Source organism: Agelaius phoeniceus, chromosome 1 (assembly GCF_051311805.1).
Source record: "Agelaius phoeniceus isolate bAgePho1 chromosome 1, bAgePho1.hap1, whole genome shotgun sequence".
NCBI classification, from domain to species: Eukaryota; Metazoa; Chordata; class Aves; order Passeriformes; family Icteridae; genus Agelaius; species Agelaius phoeniceus.
In genome coordinates, this window is record NC_135265.1 from 81,655,135 (window position 1) to 81,674,788 (window position 19,654).

The window sequence follows — 19,654 nt, forward strand, 5'->3', positions numbered from 1 at the left end:
AGGTGCTATCATACATGTAGGGAAATAAAATAAATATCTTCCTTTCTAAAATGCTTCTCCCATTTTCCTAGGGAAATCAGGGGTTTGTGGAGTAACATTTGTTCTTTAGAAAGGTTACATTTCTATATGGCAGTATAGGAGCACAGTCTCAAAAGCCTTTTTTTCCCCCTGTTGTTGAAATACATAATGGTTTAGGAGCCTTTTAGTTGTAACAGTAGTTCTCGAAAAGGAGACAGCTTTGATTTATGGGTTTGTGGAGGTGGAAAACCTCTCAAACCTCAGAGAAAGGCATTAAAGTAAATAATTCTGTCTGACAGTGTAAGTCAATGACAGAGTCAAGGCTGGAATCCCCTAGGTCTGTGTACTGTTCTGATCTCCTGCCTATGTTCCCACCTTTCTGATCTATGAGGAAAACATATCTGCATCTGTAACAGCAGTGCTGGCAGTGAATAAGATTTCACAATCTCCTGGAATCTGCCCTGTGATGTGTGAACTGTAGATGGAGGGAGGCCAAGTGTAAGCTGGTCTCCCAGGGAAGGGTTAACTTGGCATATTTTCACAGCTGCAATGCATTAAGCTACTGTAAGGCCCTTTGGTAGTTGGAGGTCAGAAAAATGTTATTCATCACAGGAAAAAAGAAGATAAATTAGGCAGCTTAAAGACATCTTGATAGTTTAGCTAATTTGCCTCTTGCTTTTGCAGAGGGAGTCCCTGTATATGCAAATACCTGCAGAGGAACAGATAAAACAAGTTTTTCCAGACTTTCAGCTCAACAGCCCCAAAAGACAAATACCACTTTCCAACTAAAACAAAACTAAACAAACCAAGTAATACAAATGGGAAAGTAAGAGATAGTCTAAAGCACAGAAGTCCCTGCTCCAAACACAGTCTAGAGGAGAGATAACATTGTACCAGGTACTGAGGGTATGGTTACCTCACAGTAGAGGCAACTTTTCTCATAAGAATAAGAAATGCAAGCTCCTTCACAAGGTGTGAGACAATTAATATATAGATCAGTACCAATACAGAGTGAAAAAAATATTTCATAGATGTTCATAAAAATGACATTTGTAAATGAAATGAGGGTAACCTTGAGTAGATGATACTTATACTCTGAATATAATCACCTTGTATTGAAGGCAGTAACCTGGAGCTGTAAATAGTAACACATGGTCTGGTGTCAACTGATAATCTTTACTCAACTAAATCATCTTTAAAATCTTTTCTGCCTTATGAAATGTTCACAAAATCTAAAGATGGTTCAGCTCCAGGCCATTTTTGTTACGTTGAAGTAGTTCTCATCTTGCCTCTTCGCATGCTCACCTCTTAGGGGTTTTTTTAATTCTAAAATCTAAATAGCAGAAGAGTGATGCCTTATGAGAGAAAATGTAAAGGATACAAAGGCAGAACTGCAGGAGGGTATATTTGCCATTGTACAAGCCAGTTTTAGCCCTTTGCTGTATTCAAGATGTAAGTTTTTGAACTACTGGATTAACCCTGAGACCACAGGTTTATGGTTGTGTTAAGAACCTGGGACATGCTGAGCATCTCCATCGCTGCTTGACAAGAATCCTGTGCATCTGGTACATCACATCCTTCTCTGCACCTCATTAGCAGACACAAATGTATTGTAAAAACCACATTGTGCTGAATCTGTGTAAGCACTACTGCATGGCCGTTTTAGTTTAGGCCACATGAAAGCATAAACAAAGGAAAATGTCATAACCCAAGAACAACATCCAAATTTTTGGCAGGAGTGCCAAAAACTTTTTCATGTTTTACATACAGTCATGTTGAATTTGAAAAGCTCTAACAAGAGAGCAGCTTTTCAGAAAGTGTAAAGAGCTCTTTTAGAGGAAGAAAGAAATGGTGAAGATTTCCAAGATTCCGGAATCACAGGTTTGGTGAGATGTTCACATTCAGTCTGTGTGATGGTGGATTACCTGTGACCAGCCCCACATAGGCTACAGTTTTCAGGTTGGAATAAACAATAACGCATTTCTTTGTTTCATAAGAACTTAATGTTTTTATTCATAGAAAATACATCTTCAGTGCCTTTTCTCTGTCGTCCTTCTGGTGCTTCCAAATTTAGACTAAACTATGTCAGATTATTTTGTTCCTTACTTTTTCAGTAAGTTTTGGCTTATCTAATTTGAAAGGACAAAAAGAGAAGCATAGAGAGCTGTCTGCTGATAAGGGTTCATTTCCGTCCTAAGCAGTTTGCATTCGGCCCAAACAGGGCATTACTACATCTTGTGGTGGGTTATGTGTGGTTGGTGTCACCATGGGTCTGAGGATGACGATCAGTTGCTTGTTATGGTTCACTCCTTTGACCAAGTTTGACTGGGGAAGTCAGTATGCTGAAGGGTTTTGAGGGTTTTCCAAGGTGAGAGGAAGAGAGATTGACATATCTATTTTTTTCTCTAAAATTGAGTGCTGAAGTTAGCCAGTATTCATATGTTCCATTTTCAAAGTATAGTGGTTCTGCCTCCTCTTAAACTGTAGGAGATCATTCAGAGCGGGCTGGCAATCTCTGTGTATGCGTGTGTAAATATGGAGAAGTGTGTTTGAAAAAAAGAAAGTACTTCAAGGAAGCACTTCAAATTTAACTCACAATAAATTAAGTGTAATAAGTCAGTGTTCTCTCGTGTTTGACCAACTGTCAGAGAACCACAGAAAGAAAATAAGGAAATGAGCTGTTAGATGGCTCCTTCCTCTTTATATCACATTCATTTTCTGTGGATTATGTTTAAGTATTCTTGATTTCTTTTTCTATTTGGGTGTAACTTCCTATCTTTGTTTTTTTTTTTTAATGTACCAAGTCCTTAGAGAGAGATTCTTGTAGTATTGGTATATTGCCTTCCAAATACTTTAATAGAAGTTAATTTCTCCCTTTAAACACAGAAGCTAGTTCTTTGATCTTCTCTTGGCTTTTGATTAGTTCTCCTTGTTTGATCCTGAGCTACATGTAGTTTATTTTCTGTTAGTACTACCAGAAAACCATTTTCACAGCTCTCCTTTCTGAAATGAGGGAAAAGAGATTTTCAGACTTTATTTATTGAATTGAGGGAGGAAGCAAACAGAAGGGTCTATGTCTGTAGGCATAAATTCAACAGAAAGTCTTTTAGACTGGCATTAACAATGCCACAATGCATATGAGGTAAAAATTGAGGAAATATTCTTAGCTCAAATTGCCTTTGCCTTTGAGCACCACTTCCTATATGAAAAACTTTCCTTCACCAGTTCAAGACTGTTTCACATGCATATTAAGACAACCAGGGACACACAGGCGAGTTTGATTTAAACAATCTTGTAATAAAAAATTGTGCATCCACTTTGTTTGATAAATGCTTGGTGGTAGTTCAGTCTTTGTGAAGCATATGGTTCTTTATAGCGGGCATCTTCACAGCACTGCCTTTGGGGAATGCTGCAGAGACAGGAATAGCTCTGGGTGTCAGTGCTTGCCTGTGCCAACTGCCTGATCAGATGTGAATGTACTGCTCTAATAATGTAAATCAGAAATAAGAACCGAGCTCTTATGAGATTCACTGTGACCAATGGCTGCAGAGTAGACAGAGCCATCACACCTGCTCTTGCAATGCTTTGTAGAAGCAATCAGTATCCTTAGTTACCAGCTGGACACCTGTGTTTTTAAAACTCATTTAGTAGCCTTTTAAAATCAGTGCAGTATATATATATATATATATATATATATATATATATATATATATATATATATGTAACAGGATTTTTGGTTTTGCTTTTCTGTGTACCATCAGCATTTTCAGTAGCTGAAGAAGAAAATTCTGGCATAATTAAAGCAAATATTCAGATGCAGTACATCCTCTGTGTTCAGCAGCACTTCTAAGTGAACCCACAAAGCCAATGCACCCAGCTGTATTGCAAACAATCTCTTTTAAGTTTGCATCTCTTTTACTTCCTGGCACATGTATGTGATATGATAGAAGGAACAGGACCTGTTTTCAGTGCATTACTCGCAGTACCCAAGTCAGCCTGGATTTCTTGGTGCTACTGCTTCTATGTCAGAGTTGTGTCTCGTGTAGAACTCCTCCTTGATTCTCTTCAGTTGTTCATGATATGACGCAGCCTTTTGTGATAACTGTAGGCATATATATTGCCATAGAGCTTTGAGTTCCCCTTTGGGTCCTCTTCCACTGCAGGAGCAGTGTAGTCTGGTGTAATCCATGCAACATCTGCCTTAGTCACCACTTCAAGCTAAAACCTTCTGCAGGAATCAAAATCAGATCAATCCTACAATCCTAGAGCACAATTTTCATCAAAGAAAGAAAGTTGGAACACCTTGGTGTGTTCCAGTCAGTCTCCTCAGATGAGGATGCTTCCTAGAAAAAATGCACTTTTACAACCTGCCAAAATATTTGGAGTCCATGGCAAATGCTGCTTTCCAGACAAACTGTGAAGTTCTTGCACAACTGGGATTCTCTTGTGGACAAACTCACACTGCCAGCAGAAGCCTTTGGCTGACCTAAATGGATTAGTGCTCTTACTCCAGGGAAATCATAGGCAAATGGTAGATTAGGAAAAGATCTTGCATGTGCAGCTACTACCTTACTCTTCATTTTTGGATCAGCCACACAGATACTTTGTTAACATTCTCAAAATGCCACACACCTCCTCAGATTTACTCCAGCCTTTCAGCTTGTTTCACCATCTGTGTGGATTGCCTCGCTCAGATTTTGTAAGCATGGTGATGTTTTAATAAGGGACACAGGCTTAGATAGTGTTTGTTTAGGATGTCCACTGTGATATCAAATTCTGCTTAATTCTACTTCATAATTTTACTAAATGCAAGTTTTGTCAATTTGCATGTGGCACAGTATCAGATGTTTCACAGAAATCAAGGTAGATTGGATTTTCATTAACCTTCTACTTTCCTTTAATCTCATCTCTGTCAAATACTGACCCTACTGCTTTTCATTGGTAGGGAGTAAATGTCCACTTAATTCCAGGTCTTTCCTACTAGTTGCTACTTTCTGTTTGGCTCTCTATTTTAATGCATTTTTTTGTCATTTAAGTAAGTATGCTTGGAGGCATGGCCTTGATTTTCCCCCACATCTATGCAAATTGTTCCACATACATTTTGTGCCTTTGTCTTTAAGGAATACCAGTCGTCCTTCCTTCTCCAGGCATCTGCCAGATTACTTCATTAAGTAGCCTTTCTAACTTTTCATAATAAGGCTAAATTAAAAAAAAATAAACTTATATTTAATTTTTTTAAATAAATGTTAATAGAGCTGCAAACTTGCTGTTCTTAAAAAAAAAAATCCTCTTTCTCATTCTAACTTTTTTCCACCTATAAAACACATATATAAAACATATGAAAAATTTAAACTCCTAGAAACTACTCTTTCTTGCCCTGAAGGTGGCTAAAATTATCACAATTATCCATGCAGCCCTAACTGTTGACAGAAGTTTTTGTTTGTTTTATGTAGCTACTGTATTTCATTTAGAAACTACTAAAAATAAAATCATCTTAGAGACCATCTGCTTAAAATGACAGTGCATACTAGGGCTAAATTTTTAAACTTCTTTTCCTGCTTTGTTCATTATCTCTCCAAAAACTGGTTACTTAACAAACTCAGTATTCAGTGCTAAGGGCTTATTTTCTGAATTGATTTTCTGCTTACATCCAGTGTGTACACATCCATTTGCAACAAGTAGCCATAATTCACTCATATGCTGACTGCTTTGGGAGATCAGAGGGTAAAAGAAGGGATAGCCTTGTTTTAATACTTAAATACCATGTAGAGGCTTCAGGTTCCTCAGAACAATTAACTCTTCCTTTGATGAAGGGACCTTTTTCCTTTTGCTCCCTCGTTGCCTGTTCTGTTCTGGATTCCAGGACATGAGGAAGAAAAACCTGAGTAGATGGTTAAAGCCCATAATTTACCACTGCACATAATGAGCCTTTTGTTTAGTTTGGTTTTGGTTGGTTTGTTTCTTGGTTGGATTAAGTAATACACATGTTGAGAAGGAGGAAATTTCCTTTTCGAGAGAATTTGTTGGTAGAAGTTCCCACACTTCAACACATACTTGTTGTAGTCTTGTCATTCAGGCTGTTTTCTTCTGGTGTTTTGTTTAATCTCCAAAATACCCATACCAGCATTTAACATCGAGGATTGAAAATGAGAATAAATAAGAAATGGAGATAGGATAATTAATTTGTCTTCAGCTAGTTTATTGGATTTTGCTCTCATTTTTTATTTTTGTTTAAACAAAAAATCTGGAAGATGTCGTTGGTTTGTTTAGAGCTGTTTTTGTAGAATGCAGGTCTAATAGGTTTGAAGAACCTGTTAGGAAGTGTTAATATTGTTAATTGAAAGAAAGCAGATGTAAGAGGAAGATGCCCTGTCAGGTAATATTGTTTCTATGATCTTTAGCAATTCAAACTTAAAAAAAGTGTGGCAGTGAATCTCTTCCTTTTCACCTGTTGACAGAGTTATTGTTAACTGGAAATGTGATGTTCACAATCTTTGGCTACTGAAGTTTGTAGCCTTCCCTGATACTTTTTACAATGTTCTCTAACTTTTCAAAATATCAATTAAATGTTAAAATCTTTTTGAACCTATGCAAATGTCTCTTGCAGAGATTTCCAACAGTCTATATAATCTAAAAATTCATAGTCCATATGTGATTTATTACTACATCTTTATGTTTTCTTTGTATTAAATGTTTATTGTGAATTCTAATATTTATGAGTTAACTTAAGTTTTGTCAGAGGAGAAATAACCAATGAAATTCTGAGTGGTTTTTACATATCATATTCATATTCTGAATCTCCATAAAGACACAACTGTAGTGACAACACTCAATCTGGCAAACATCACATATAAGAAAAGAACAAACAATCCCTCTTTCTGTAGCAATTCATTATTATTGTAAGATAAGTCTTCCTTCCCTGAAATGTTGTGGGGAATTGTTGTATTTAAAGTGTGCTTGGGACAGATTGGAGAGATGCTGTGAATTCTTCTAGTGACGTAAACTTGGCCTCAGTGCAGAAAAATCTTTATAATTTAGGAAGGAGACTAGTGATCAGTATTATTTTAGCCAAATATTATAGCTGGAGTCTGCAACAGGTCTGCCAGGGTTTTTTTTGTCAATGAGGTCCCAGATGATCATGGTAACTGGAACAGAGAACTTTTTTGTAAGTTACCTCTTTTTCCGAGTTTCCCCAATTTCCCTTTTTTAGCGTAAACGTATTACTAGATGGAAAATGGTCAAAATATTTATATGGCACAAAAAATTAGCTCTTGGGGAAAAGGCATATGATAATGAAGTATATCATATAGAGAGGCTATGTGTATCTCTGGTTTTAGGGACATGAAGTCCAAAACCATTTCCATGAATGATTTTACCTGTAAACCCAGAGTGGAAAAATACACCTGAAGTGATGGATTGATTTTAAGTTCAGGTCTGGAAGCTTCATAATACATACTGGAACTTGTTCTGCATACTTGAATTCAGTTCTTTTATGTGATACTAATGGTGTTTCATGTTTTATATGATTAAAGTGTAGAGACTTGAGTGCTCAAGTAGGGCCAGAAATGTGTAAGAGTTTTACATTGACTGTATCTGAAAAAAAACCCCAAACAGAAGACAAAATTGGTCATTGCTTTCGGTATAAGATAGTGATTGGTATTGCATAGATACAGCAATAAGTACAAAGGACTTTATTTTGCAAATTAGCATTTCATAGCAAACCATTTGTGGTGATCTGAGCATGCATTTTCTTTCTTTTAGTATACTAAGATTTCACATAGCCTTTTTATTTAGAAAAATTAATCAGTTAGAGAACTATTTCCACAGTTACTTCTTCTAGTGATACTTTGCTTAATTCTTTTTCCAGAGGAGTACAGCTTAAAATGACAAATAGTTTCAAATTTGATTTTAATGTTTGCTTTGACAAAGTGGGGACAAAAAAGATGTTATTTACACATTTCTGTCTTCTTTGTTGACCTAACTGTTGGCACATTTATCCACTAATAGCAGATTTTTTGATGGTTTTTTTTTGTATTTGCTTTTGCACAGAGAGTTTGGATGGCGGGATCCAGAGCTTCCAGAAGTTATACAGATGTTACAGCATCAATTTCCCTCAGTACAGTCAAATGCTGCAGCCTACTTACAACACCTCTGTTTCGGAGACAATAAAATAAAAGCAGAGGTAAGATTTATAAACCCTTTTCCCAGCAGTATTGCTGTCTGCTATTTATCATCAACAATTATTTATATGTGCTTTAAAAAGCTTAAAAGAGACATCATGGATATATGCCTGACTTTCTTTTGTTACTAAAGCTTTCACTTAAGTCATTTGTTACTGTTACAAAATGAAAAACATGCATAAAATAGTATTGTAACTCATTGTTTTATTTTCTTTGGGATGGTTTGATTGATTGCATACCATTTAAACACTGTATCATAGTTGTTCAGTAATCAGCTAGTGGTGTAGTCTTGATCTGTCTGAAACATATGGGCATTTCCTTAGGGTTCTCTGAGAGCCATCTAGACACTAAATACAAGCACAGAATATGAAAATTAAGCAAGAAATTTCTAAATCAAAGCATCCTTTAATGCATAATTGTGTGAATAGGTTTTAATTTGGCTGTATTTGCAGCTTGAATGGTGCTCATTGGTCTATGATCTTGGAATTCAGTGCAGATTGTATCTAAAATGTAATTCAGACATCAGTATAGAGATTGTTCTGTACCTGTAGCTGACAGGTATTTCTTTCTTGTTTGTTCCCTGTGGTTAATGGGACCAGCACAGCTTTTGGCACAAGTTAAACAGAAGCTCTGAGGGATCTGACAAACACACAGCAGTCAATTAAAATTGAATGAGTGAAGCCATTACCAGCCCCAGCTGCTTCCCCTGGCCCTCTCAGAGACACTGCTAATCAGGGACATGTGGTGTGCACATAAATCTGTGCCTCTACTGGCACCTTTTAGCCTGGCATGTAAAGGGAAACTGAGATCAAGATCTGCTTCTGCCTGTTTGTCAGAACTGTTCAGTGATGCTGACTTGCCAGTGCTTCATCTTCCTCACCCTCAGCACAACCCACTCCGTGGATCTGTCCCACTGTAGAACCTTCCCTTGCAGGCTTTTTCATGCTCAGGAAATTCCTTAGTGGGTAAGCATGTAGTTTGCTGGTGTTGGCAGAGCTGCACTGGTTGCAAACATTACCTCAAACATCTTAGATATAATAATAAAAAAAATATTTGCATGAGTGTAAAGTGAAGAATGTTTGTGCACTGGAGAAGAGAACTCTGGTACAGGTATCACTGAAAATTTTAACTGTGTGCTCTCTCTGTACTCGACTCTCATCCATATTCAGAAATTAGTTTTTCAGTGAAAGAACTGGTAAATCTCTGAGAAAGGAAGTTAAATTATTAGAGCACTTTGCTCATTGCACAATTATTACAGCACTTTATTCATTGCACAATCTCTGCTGGCTCCTGTCAGCCATAGATTGAAACCCCTCAAGAACTGTCCCATTTGAGGGAGGCAGATGGTTTAATTTCTGTTGCTAACCATTTAGGAAAAAAAGGGTCTGGTCATTGTTGATCTCACCTGTCCCAACAGCCTTTGGACGTCAGCCCTTGTAAGCTTCAGGCTCATGAGCTGGGAGGGTGAAGGTAGGTAAATACAACAGTAGAGCACTAGGCAGCATTCAGAGCTTCTTCTGTGAAAAAGGATAGCAGATAAAACAAGGCTTCCCCCATTTCATTTGTTATTATTCAGGACTTTTACATACCCCTCGCTATGTAATAATGCAAACTGCTATGTAAACAAACCAAAGTACCTTTCTTAAAACAGTTCATCTAAGAATAAGCTTTCAAACTTCTGGTACTTTGGATTTTTGAAAGATGATGAAATAATGGGATGTATTGTAACACTTTCCTAATGCTTTGTGGAGCTGTTCAGTCTAAAGCACCCAACATTATCAAACTATTTTATATCTCTCTGTATCTATCTGTGTACCAACCTCTGTTATTTAATGGCAAGTCCTGTTGTGTTTAGGTCATGCCTCAGCAGAGCACTTGAAACAGTTTCTGTGTTTGCTTGTTGGGCTCAGGGTCTACCCAAATGGCTCAGTAGTGTGCCTAGGGCCTGCTCGACCTTCTACTGAGTCAGCTTCTCAAGGAGCCTTTTTTGTGAGAGTTCAAAATCCTGTTGATAAGGAGATATCACAACAGATATCTCAGATTCTTCATAGGTGTATACCTAGCCAGAGGAACTTGAGCAGTCCTGTCAAACCTGCCCAGAACTACTCCTGTGATAACTGTTAAGGATGTATCTGAATTATGAGTTGAATTATAAATAATACACCTAAATAATACACACTGATACCAAAATTCTCTTTTCTGCAAAGTATTTGTGTTGTAGCTGTGTGTCATGGCCAGTTCTCCTCTGTCTGAGAATCACCACATTTAATACTGAATTCCTCCTAACAGCATTCCAGTCCCACTGCACATGGTTGCAGGGAATCTTGCCAGCTCTGACACAAGGAAAAAAGTACCAGGATACAGTATATTTTCCTTACAATCTCTTACTGAGATTACAGAGCAAAAAAAATTCCAAAAAATTCTTTTGAAGCAGAGAAAAATGCTCTTTGATGAAATACCTAGCTTTAATATAGCAAAGGACTTGGGCTAAAGATGAGAAACTGTCTTGGTGGTCTTTCAAATCCTAGAGAAAGGACAAACATAAATATGTGTAATAAAGAATAGCTGCTGCTATTTTGTGTGCCTGACAGCCACTGAGGAAAAGGCAAATGGAATTCATGAAATAATTTTTAAGTGTTAATCTTTAATGTACACTTGATCATGCATGAACAGAAAGAATAATATTATACAATAATTTAGTTTGTTTACCAGGTTGTATTGAATTTTGAAATGTAATGGCAGTTGTTAAAGTAACTCTGGAATTACCTTACAGGGAAAAAAAGTTCTCTTACCTTTATCACTACTGAGCATCAAATTCTCACACTGCAATGAATGGCTATTTCATCCAGAGTTTCTGGAAATAACTGTTCTGAAATACTTAATTTTTTATTATTCTTTTAAACATGATTTATACTGTATCACCTATCCGAAAAGATGATCAATGATCTTTCCTCTAAACCTAGCCATTGTTTCAGTCTTGTTTTTGTATAGTGACAGACTTGTCCTACTCTCATAAATTAGTGGGATATGTATAAAATTTCTCCTCATATACTTGGTAGGACAAAGGCCTACCTTATATTCCTTTGTGGAAGAGTGTCACCTAAAATTTAGACAGAAATAGAAAATAGCAGCTGTGACTATATGCATTTCTGAGATTCCTAGTATCTTTTATGGTTTTACTATTATGTTTTTATCTTCTAAAATATTTCAGTTTCTCTGGCTGAAGTGTGGAACACTACCCCTTGCTTCTTCTGAACCCTCCCTCCAAGAAAAGGAAGTGGAAATGCTCTCCAAAAAACATCTGAGAAAAAGATGCTCAGTCAAAAATGTTGGATGTGTGACTAGGGAAACTGGAGCTATTTTTCCCTTCCTGACCATGTTCTTTGTAGTAGGTGTTATTTCTAGAGCACATTGATCACAGATGTGCTTATGAATTTGGTGATGTCACTGGAAATGTGCTTTTATTGCTGCATCAGCGTAAATGCTCAGCGTAAATGCTCAGTCTTACGCAGCAATGAGGTCTGCAAATCCCCTTCTCTATCTTAAAGTACTTCAGACAAAATTGGTAACTGTTTATGTGAAGATGTCCCAGGCTGAATGCTAAGGTTATCAGAAGTAATTTTCTTCTTCACAGAATAAACCCAGCTTCTGGAGTGAATTAGGTTTTGTATTTCTGGAAGAATTTCTATTTTTCCCTTGTTAGCCCTGATCACAGCAGAACAGCAATAGGCAAATGCAATAAACACTGGCCATTGATAAAGATGGTGGTGTTACTTCTTCCAGGTGCTGCCACTTCTATGCTGCTCAAAACCATTCAGTGAAACTCTTTATTTCTAAGTACAGTTGTAACTGCTTCTCTCATCTGAAAGTTTTTCACAAATGCTACTCTTGAGTCTCCTTGAGTCTTGCTGACTGCAAGGCAGGTGCTATACATGTTCTCAGTAGTGCTTCTCATTCTGTGCCTTCATTTTTATTCCATGTGCTGGGTGCTTATGTGGTGCAGCAGATATTAGAATGGAGTTGAAGAAATTGGATTGGTTTTGCTATTGTTTGATAGCTAGAATTTTCATCTTCCTTTAAGTAGTGACCAATCATCGCTGAAGGTCTCACATAAGTAGAAGGGGACATAGGGAGGCAGAAGTCATAATATAAAGATTATAAAAATTGCCAGGCAACCCATTACAGTTAGGCATAATAATTCCAAAATTGAGAGTCTCAGAATACTTCAGTAAATTCTTCTATAAATTATTCTTTCACTGGTAACAGTGAAGAATGTAACTTAAAAGCAAAAGGGAAGGAGGGAAGAAGTTTTGATCAGATATTTGAAAGCAAATGAAAAGCCTATCAGGCTGAAGAGCACAAGAAGACCCTTTCAGATGTCATTTTTCTCCTCAGGAGAGGTTCTTACACCAACAATGCTGAGATTGTGAGCAGGGCCAGAGTAGCTGCTCCTGGATGCCAAGAAGGAACAGACAGGGGATAATAGGAAAGGAGAAGCATTTTAAAATACTCTGCGGAGAAAATTTCTTTAAAAGAGCACATTCTATTAAACACAGGGTTCATTCTTCCACAGCATTCTTTTCTTCCTATAATGACATTTTCCTCCTTTGCATGAGGTCACCATATAAAAGGATTGAATTGTGCAGTTTCACACGCCAACACCATTTTGCCCTCATGGAAAATGGCAGCCTGCCACCAGCTGCAGAGGTGTAACAGTTCACTCGGGGGTTTTGGCACCAGTGATTCCCTTCCTCAAGCTAGGAAATTAATTTTTGCCAGCAAAGTCACAACACTTGAGATTCTCGTCTCAGGAAAATAATTCAAAGATGCCAAATAAAAGAGCAGCAACTGCTGAACTGTCCTGCCTGAAGTCTTCCCTTGCATCCTTAATTAATACTGCTGAATTGGACAGTGTCCTCTTTATCTTGGAGAGCATTTCCATAAACTCCCTTTAGAAGAAAAGTATCAATCCAGACACGGTCACATGGAGTTGTAAAAACTGAGTGACTGCACACTGAAAGCATCTATTTTCCCAACCCGTTGAAGCCCATCATTCACAGTCATTTTGTCATTACACTAAAGGTATTTCTACATCTTCTTCTGTGAGTTCTTTAGACTGTGCCCAGCACCCTTCCAGCATAGTACCCTGGTTGTTCACGTGTCAGGCAGTGGACATAAACTCCATTAGCCCCTTGTTCATCTTCTTTATAATACACATAGCTGCAGTGTTGTCGTAACTTCGATGTCGTCCATTGCACTGCTAGGTTCCTGATGATCAAGGATACTCACATACCTGTTTCTAGCATGGTTTTCTCCCAGGGAATACTTGCATTTAGTATGGGGTGATGGAGAAAAAGTTGCTTTTAGATATGCTGACTGACAGAAATCTTAATAGTATTTGAAGGATCCAGAAGGGTGATTGGAAGTGCTCACATCATCCTCAGAGGGTATCTTGATTTGAGTTCTACACTGCAAAATTCCCCTCTGTTTCCATAAGGATAGTCAGAGAGAAAACAGGTTATCTTACCATGCTGCAGGCTTGGGAAAGAGAGTTACTGGAAAAGCTGGAATGCTGCCCAGCAGGAAAGGATCTCCACCTGGTGCTGGTCAACAGCCAGCTGAACATGAGCCAGCTGTGCCTAGGTGGCCAAGAGGGCCAATGCCATCCTGGCCTGTACCAGCAATGGTGTGGCCAGCGGGAACAGGGCAGTGATTGCCCCCCTGCACTCAGCACTGGTGAGGCTGCACCTTGAGTGCCAGTCCAGTTCTGGGCTCCTCACTACAAGAAGGACATCGAAGTGCCAAAGCATGTCTAGAGAAGGGCAGCAGGTGAAGGGGCTGGTCGTGTAGATGTAGCACTTAGGGGACATAGTTTGGTGGTGGACTTGGCAGGGCTGGGTTCATGGTTGGACTCGATGATCTTAAAGGTGTTTTCTAACCCAAATGACTTGATGTTCTTTTTTTCCCCCTATGTGTTTGAGTAAGAATTATAGTTCTGGATTCACTTTCCCATACATAGCCTTGCTCTTCTCCTTTTACTTCTAAAATGTCTTCAGTTAAAGGCTGGAATGTGGCTTGTACACCGGTGATCCTGTCAGTTTTCCATTAAAGACATTATGAGAACTCCTTTAATTGCTGCATACAAGAACATATGGGCATAGTATTTAATTTAAATGAAAGAAGTATCTCACAGGTGATACTGAAAAGTAATGTAGTAATTGCAGAGAGACTCTACAGCATTTGTTGAGAGTGCATTTTAGTGCAGACAATGCCTGTATATCTTTGGAGAAAATTTGCATCCCTTTTTGGTCATAAACATTTTGTTAGTACTTTGATAACCATAATTTTCATATGTTAAAATAACTTTATGGATAAAACCTCACAATTTTGAAAAATTACTTCCCTCAATGGCTTGACAAGTAATTTCCTATTGTAGTGATGATTTTTTATATTAAAAGATGCTTGCCTGTACCTGATTACTAAAACAAACACTGAGATGTTCATGCTTTTGCTTACCTGTGTTTGGATTACTGCAGTACAGTTTGGGTCTGTGCCTCCATCCCCCTGGGCAGCTGTGTTCATCTCTGCAGGCAGATGTCAAGCAATCCATTTTCAATACACTTTCTGTGGAGTTTTTACTGGTAGAAATTACTTAACTGAAGTAAAGCAGCACCCAGTGGCATACCCAGAAACAGTGTTTGAATTATTTTTTTTTTTTTTTTTTTTTTTTTATTTTCTCATTGGTGATTTTACAAGACTTACCTTTTGGGTTCTTACTGATCTCTGGTTTGTTTTCTAAGTCAATCAACAGTTGGTATATAGTTTTGCAGTAAAGGTTGGAAGATTTTATTGATAGGTTATTTACTGTGAAATATTCAAAGACAAAATGCTGCTTGTTTGGGGTTTTTTATACTTTGCTCTCAAAGCATTTTGGAAATGATCCTTTGATTTGTCTTTTGTAAATTGTCTTAGTTTGCATTGTTGAAATAGTTTCTGCAGCAAGGCTTTCCACTCTTAGCATCTTGTTATTCAAGGATATGATTTTACACTGAAAGTTAGGTGTAACTTCCATGCAAAACCATCAACACCACCAGGGAGTCTCACTTTTCACAGTAAGACAAGGAAGACAAGGCATACAAATAGATATATGATTACTTCTTGTCCCACTATGTTCAAGGTTTTTGTTTTTTAGAATGAGAAATGCCATTTTTCATTCTACCTCAAAATTTATTTATATTTTAATGTTAGTTTTCCAAAGAGCTTTTGAACTACTTAAAGAATGCATTTCAGCCAAGAGAGGCTGCACTGTTATAGTATTTCTGGTGTACTGCATATACCTTACGTGAGAAGTAACTTTGAGTGTCAAATAACTGACCTGTAATTACTAAATGACATTTGGTCAACTGGGCAGTTGATAATTAGAAAACCAAACTGTGACAGGAATGATAAATTTGATCAATTCAAGTATCCATTGCTGTAGCTTTCTCTAGCACGCCTATGGTTCAAATGCACTCCTATTATGCTGTGACATGAAAAAAATCCCCACATATTTATGTTTCAGTATCATCAGACAGAGAAGAAAAAGGGGTAAATATGTGAGAGTGTCACAAATAACAAACATGTTAAGTAAAAGCTGTACACATCACATACTTGAAATAAAAAGGGTTTAGAGTAAAAGCATTTGATTAAGTTTGAAACCCGTGGCCCATTTTTAGCTCTGAATGATGATGGTCACTCTTGTAAATGGGGATTTAATTTTTTATTGTTATTATTATTTCCTTTTATTCTTCTTAAGGGTTCTAAGTTGGCAACAACCTGTCAATATCAACTCCTACGTGGCTTCAGGATGAAAACATTTCTGAGGGCTGTTCCTCTGTCGTGGCTTGACCCCAACCAGCAGCTAAACCCCACGCAGCCGCTCGCTCACTGCCCCACAGTGGGATGGAGGAGTGAAAAAAGTGAAAAGTAAAAGTGAAAAAACTCAAGAGATGCAATAAAGGCACTTTGATAAGGAGAGCAAAAGCCACACACACTAGGAAAGCAAATGAAGGAAATAATTTGTCACAACAAAACAAGGAATTTCCTATTCCATCACTTTGTATGGGCAGGCACTTTGCCTGGCATCATACATCTTTTGGTATTCTTGCAGTCCCACTAATTTGAAGTGGGATAGAGGGGCTAAAGATATCTTTTCCCTTGTCCTATTGGAAGATCTCTAAAGCACCTGGGATAGCTGAAAGATTAATCCACTTTTTGTTTGAAATAGAAATTATGTCCTTTTATTCTCACATGATCAAAATCCCATCACTTGGATACACTAAGTATGGCTTGTCCCACCTTCTTTCCACAGAAATTTTTTAGAAAGCTTAGTAGTAGACTAGCCCTTGTTTTCTGCTACTTCTACTTGGTTTTGATTTTCTTCTTTTTTTTTTCCCATCTTTTACACTGTGTAACCACTTGTGATCACTCTGCTCCCTTCCATTTTATCAAGCAGTCAGTAGCTTGAATTCTCTTTCTCTGTTAAGACAGACAGATATAAATGGTTTGTCTCTCCTGAGCAAAGCAGTGATATCTGTGCTTCAAGCTCTTCTCTACTGACAGGTGTACAAGAGAGTTTATATGACAGCATTTCAGTAAGTACAGTGCCAGTTTGAAGTGTCTCATAGGTCTGTTCTGGATGTCCCTTTATGCCATCTCCATGATACCCTCTCTCCTCTTTCAGTTTTGCATATAGTACAAGCCTGTGGATGAAAATTTTTCCTCTTTAATATTAACTAGAACAGGTGAGGCAGAAATGGCTACATTGGTCTTGACACAACAGTCTATGTTAACACTGTTAAGACCATCTAAATATGAGTGGTCTTAATTACAGTGCTAATAAAAACCCAGTTTCACTTCACATAAAGTATTGTAATTATGTTTCTCGGTCTAGAGACCAACACTGCGTTACCAAATAATATTTATGAAAGTATATCACTCTTTTTTTCTTGCTAATATATTGTCTTAATTTTGCTAGTAACTTCCAGATAAAATGATAAAGTGGTAGTCCTTTTCACTTTTTCACAGGAAAAAAGCATAAAAGTGTACTTTCTATCTGGCATTTAAATCTTACACTGACAGTCTTGTTTTCAAAAGCAATTCTGATGCATTTCTGTGTTTCTTTTTGCCATCTTACTTACACAGTACTATTTTATTATAGTTCTGTTTTCAGATGAGAGATGATATTTCTCTTTTCATCTCTGTTTTGTGCACAGTCTTTACACTGATTGAGACTGAGTATTAATGACTGTCACTGAGTGCTGTGCTGTGTCTCCATAATATGTGCTTTCTGTAGCATTAAAGTGTCATTTCACACTCTGGGATCCTTCTGGGATCATTAAACCAAGGTTATTCTTGATTTCATCATCAAGATACTGTGCCTGAATTATAATAATGATTTACCGTGTACCTGGCATATATTTCACTTGACTTAAGGAAAATGTTCCATTTGTTCAATAAATGAATTAATGACAAGCCCCGCAGGAGTAACATTTCTTATAAGGGGGAAAGGCAGATTTAGGATGTTTAGTTGGGATGTTAAATGAACATTGCACAACAAAGTAGTGGGAGATTGCTAGGGCCAGTCCTTGTCTTGTAATCCTCTGCTCTGCTAAGGATCTTGATAAATGTTTTGGGTTTATGGCAAGAATTATTTCTGTTGGAAAAAAGCTTTAGTCATGTAAAATGACATGATTTTAAAAAGAAGTAACTAAGACTGTATTATTTCATAAATGTAATGGAACATCTAGTTGTGGTTGGGTTTTTTTGAGTTAATGCTGGGTAAGCAAAAATTAGACATTTTTCTTCCCTTACTGTTTTCAGTTGTTTTGTAACATCTCATCTTGAAAAGAGATTGAATCAAGCAAATTTACAAGGTGACTTAAAACATTATTTTATGAAATTGTGGGCTTAATATTGAGTGATTTCATCTCAACACTGCTTTACACTGCTTTTGTGTTTCTCCTCTCCCACTGCCCAGTTATTCCCTCTCCATGGACTAACCAAAAGGACAGTATTTTTCCCACTCTTCCAAGAAGTTTATCTCTAAGGTTTTTCTGATAGTAATAGTCAGCAACAATTATTTAGAGTGAAAGTGAGCCAAAATTTTATATACATTTAGGTAATAGTAGTAGTTCACAAATGCCCGTGTTTTATTTGGATATTTGCAACTTCGCTCTTTGTACTCTGCTGTTTATTCACTACAGTGGAAGCTGGTAGCAGCTGTTCACAAACATCTTTGGGATGCAGAATTTGACCTTTGTTCTGCTGCTGTTTAGGATCTTGATTCTGGTCTTCTTGCAGGCTGAAGGGAGGGAGTCTGGACAAGAACCTGTCTAGACTCTCTATTTATCTCAGTTTAGCATTCATTCCTACAGTGTCTGCCTCACTAGAGATGGGAATACTGGCTAAAGGTTTCTATCTTTTTCATCTCTGGGCAGCCAGAATAAGCACCTAGAAAAGAATTTCAGGCAATGAATTTGATAAGCAAAAAAATTCAGATGTGAATATCTGGTGAAAATGCTTTTCATGCAGTTAGGAGCGGGAAAAAAAGCAGTACTATGTGTGCAAGATGAATGCCTTTGTGCTACTTTCTGTGGTATGCAGCAGACACAGAAAGAGCATTGCACTGTACTGTTCCTCTCTCCACTGGTCTGAGGAAAGCACGTCATAGTTGTATCAAAACATTTGCAAAAGCTTTATATTTTGTGTTTGAAAATATTCGGTGGTAGGGAAAGAAGGGTAATTCACTGAAAGACAGTGTCATTTGGCATAGGTAGTGTGACATTTTGAATGGGTAATAAATACATTTGCAGCTTTTTCAAGCAGTATAGTGGATTTCTTTCTATTCATAAGTCTCCTGCCAATTGCTTCTCTGATTTATTAGACTGATGTGTGAATGCAGAGGATCACTTTCCTATTGTAGAGCATATTTTTTATTACTGTTCTCATCATCCAGCAAGACATGGTAAGACTTTGCACACTATATATAGAAATAAAATAACCTAGATTGATATCAGTATCTGTAATTTGGTGCTTTCTCAACATATCTCTACTAAAAAGGTTGGCAGCAAAATGATTTCAATAAGGAAAATCATAGTCCTGATAAAAAGGACCTGCCAAATGAAACTTTTAAGGTAAAGACCATCAGTTGATCTTCAAAATGTGTTTAAAAATACAAAGAGATGGCTGGTATTGAGCTGCTGAGAGTGGTGGCAGCAGAAGGCACAGGTTTGTAGAGACATAAGAGCACCTGAGGCTCTAAAACAGAAATGCCTGCCTTGAAACCAGTGCATATATATATATATATATATATATACACACACACACATATATATATATATATATATCTGTGTGTGTATATTTATTTATAATTTTCTATTTTGTATATTTATATATGTATTTATACACACACTCTC

At 37.3% G+C, this 19,654-nt stretch overlaps 1 protein-coding gene across 11 annotated transcripts in view; it reads left to right on the forward strand.

Annotated features, from left to right (window-relative positions):
• Positions 1 to 19,654, forward strand: part of CTNND2 (catenin delta 2) — a 638,012-nt gene that overhangs the window by 467,446 nt on the left and 150,912 nt on the right. For all 11 annotated transcript variants that reach the window (XM_077182185.1, XM_077182224.1, XM_077182172.1 and 8 more), the window contains one exon: positions 8,068 to 8,200. In XM_077182185.1, coding sequence (XP_077038300.1) covers positions 8,068 to 8,200 — 133 coding nt within the window. The remainder of the gene's footprint in view (positions 1 to 8,067; positions 8,201 to 19,654) is intronic.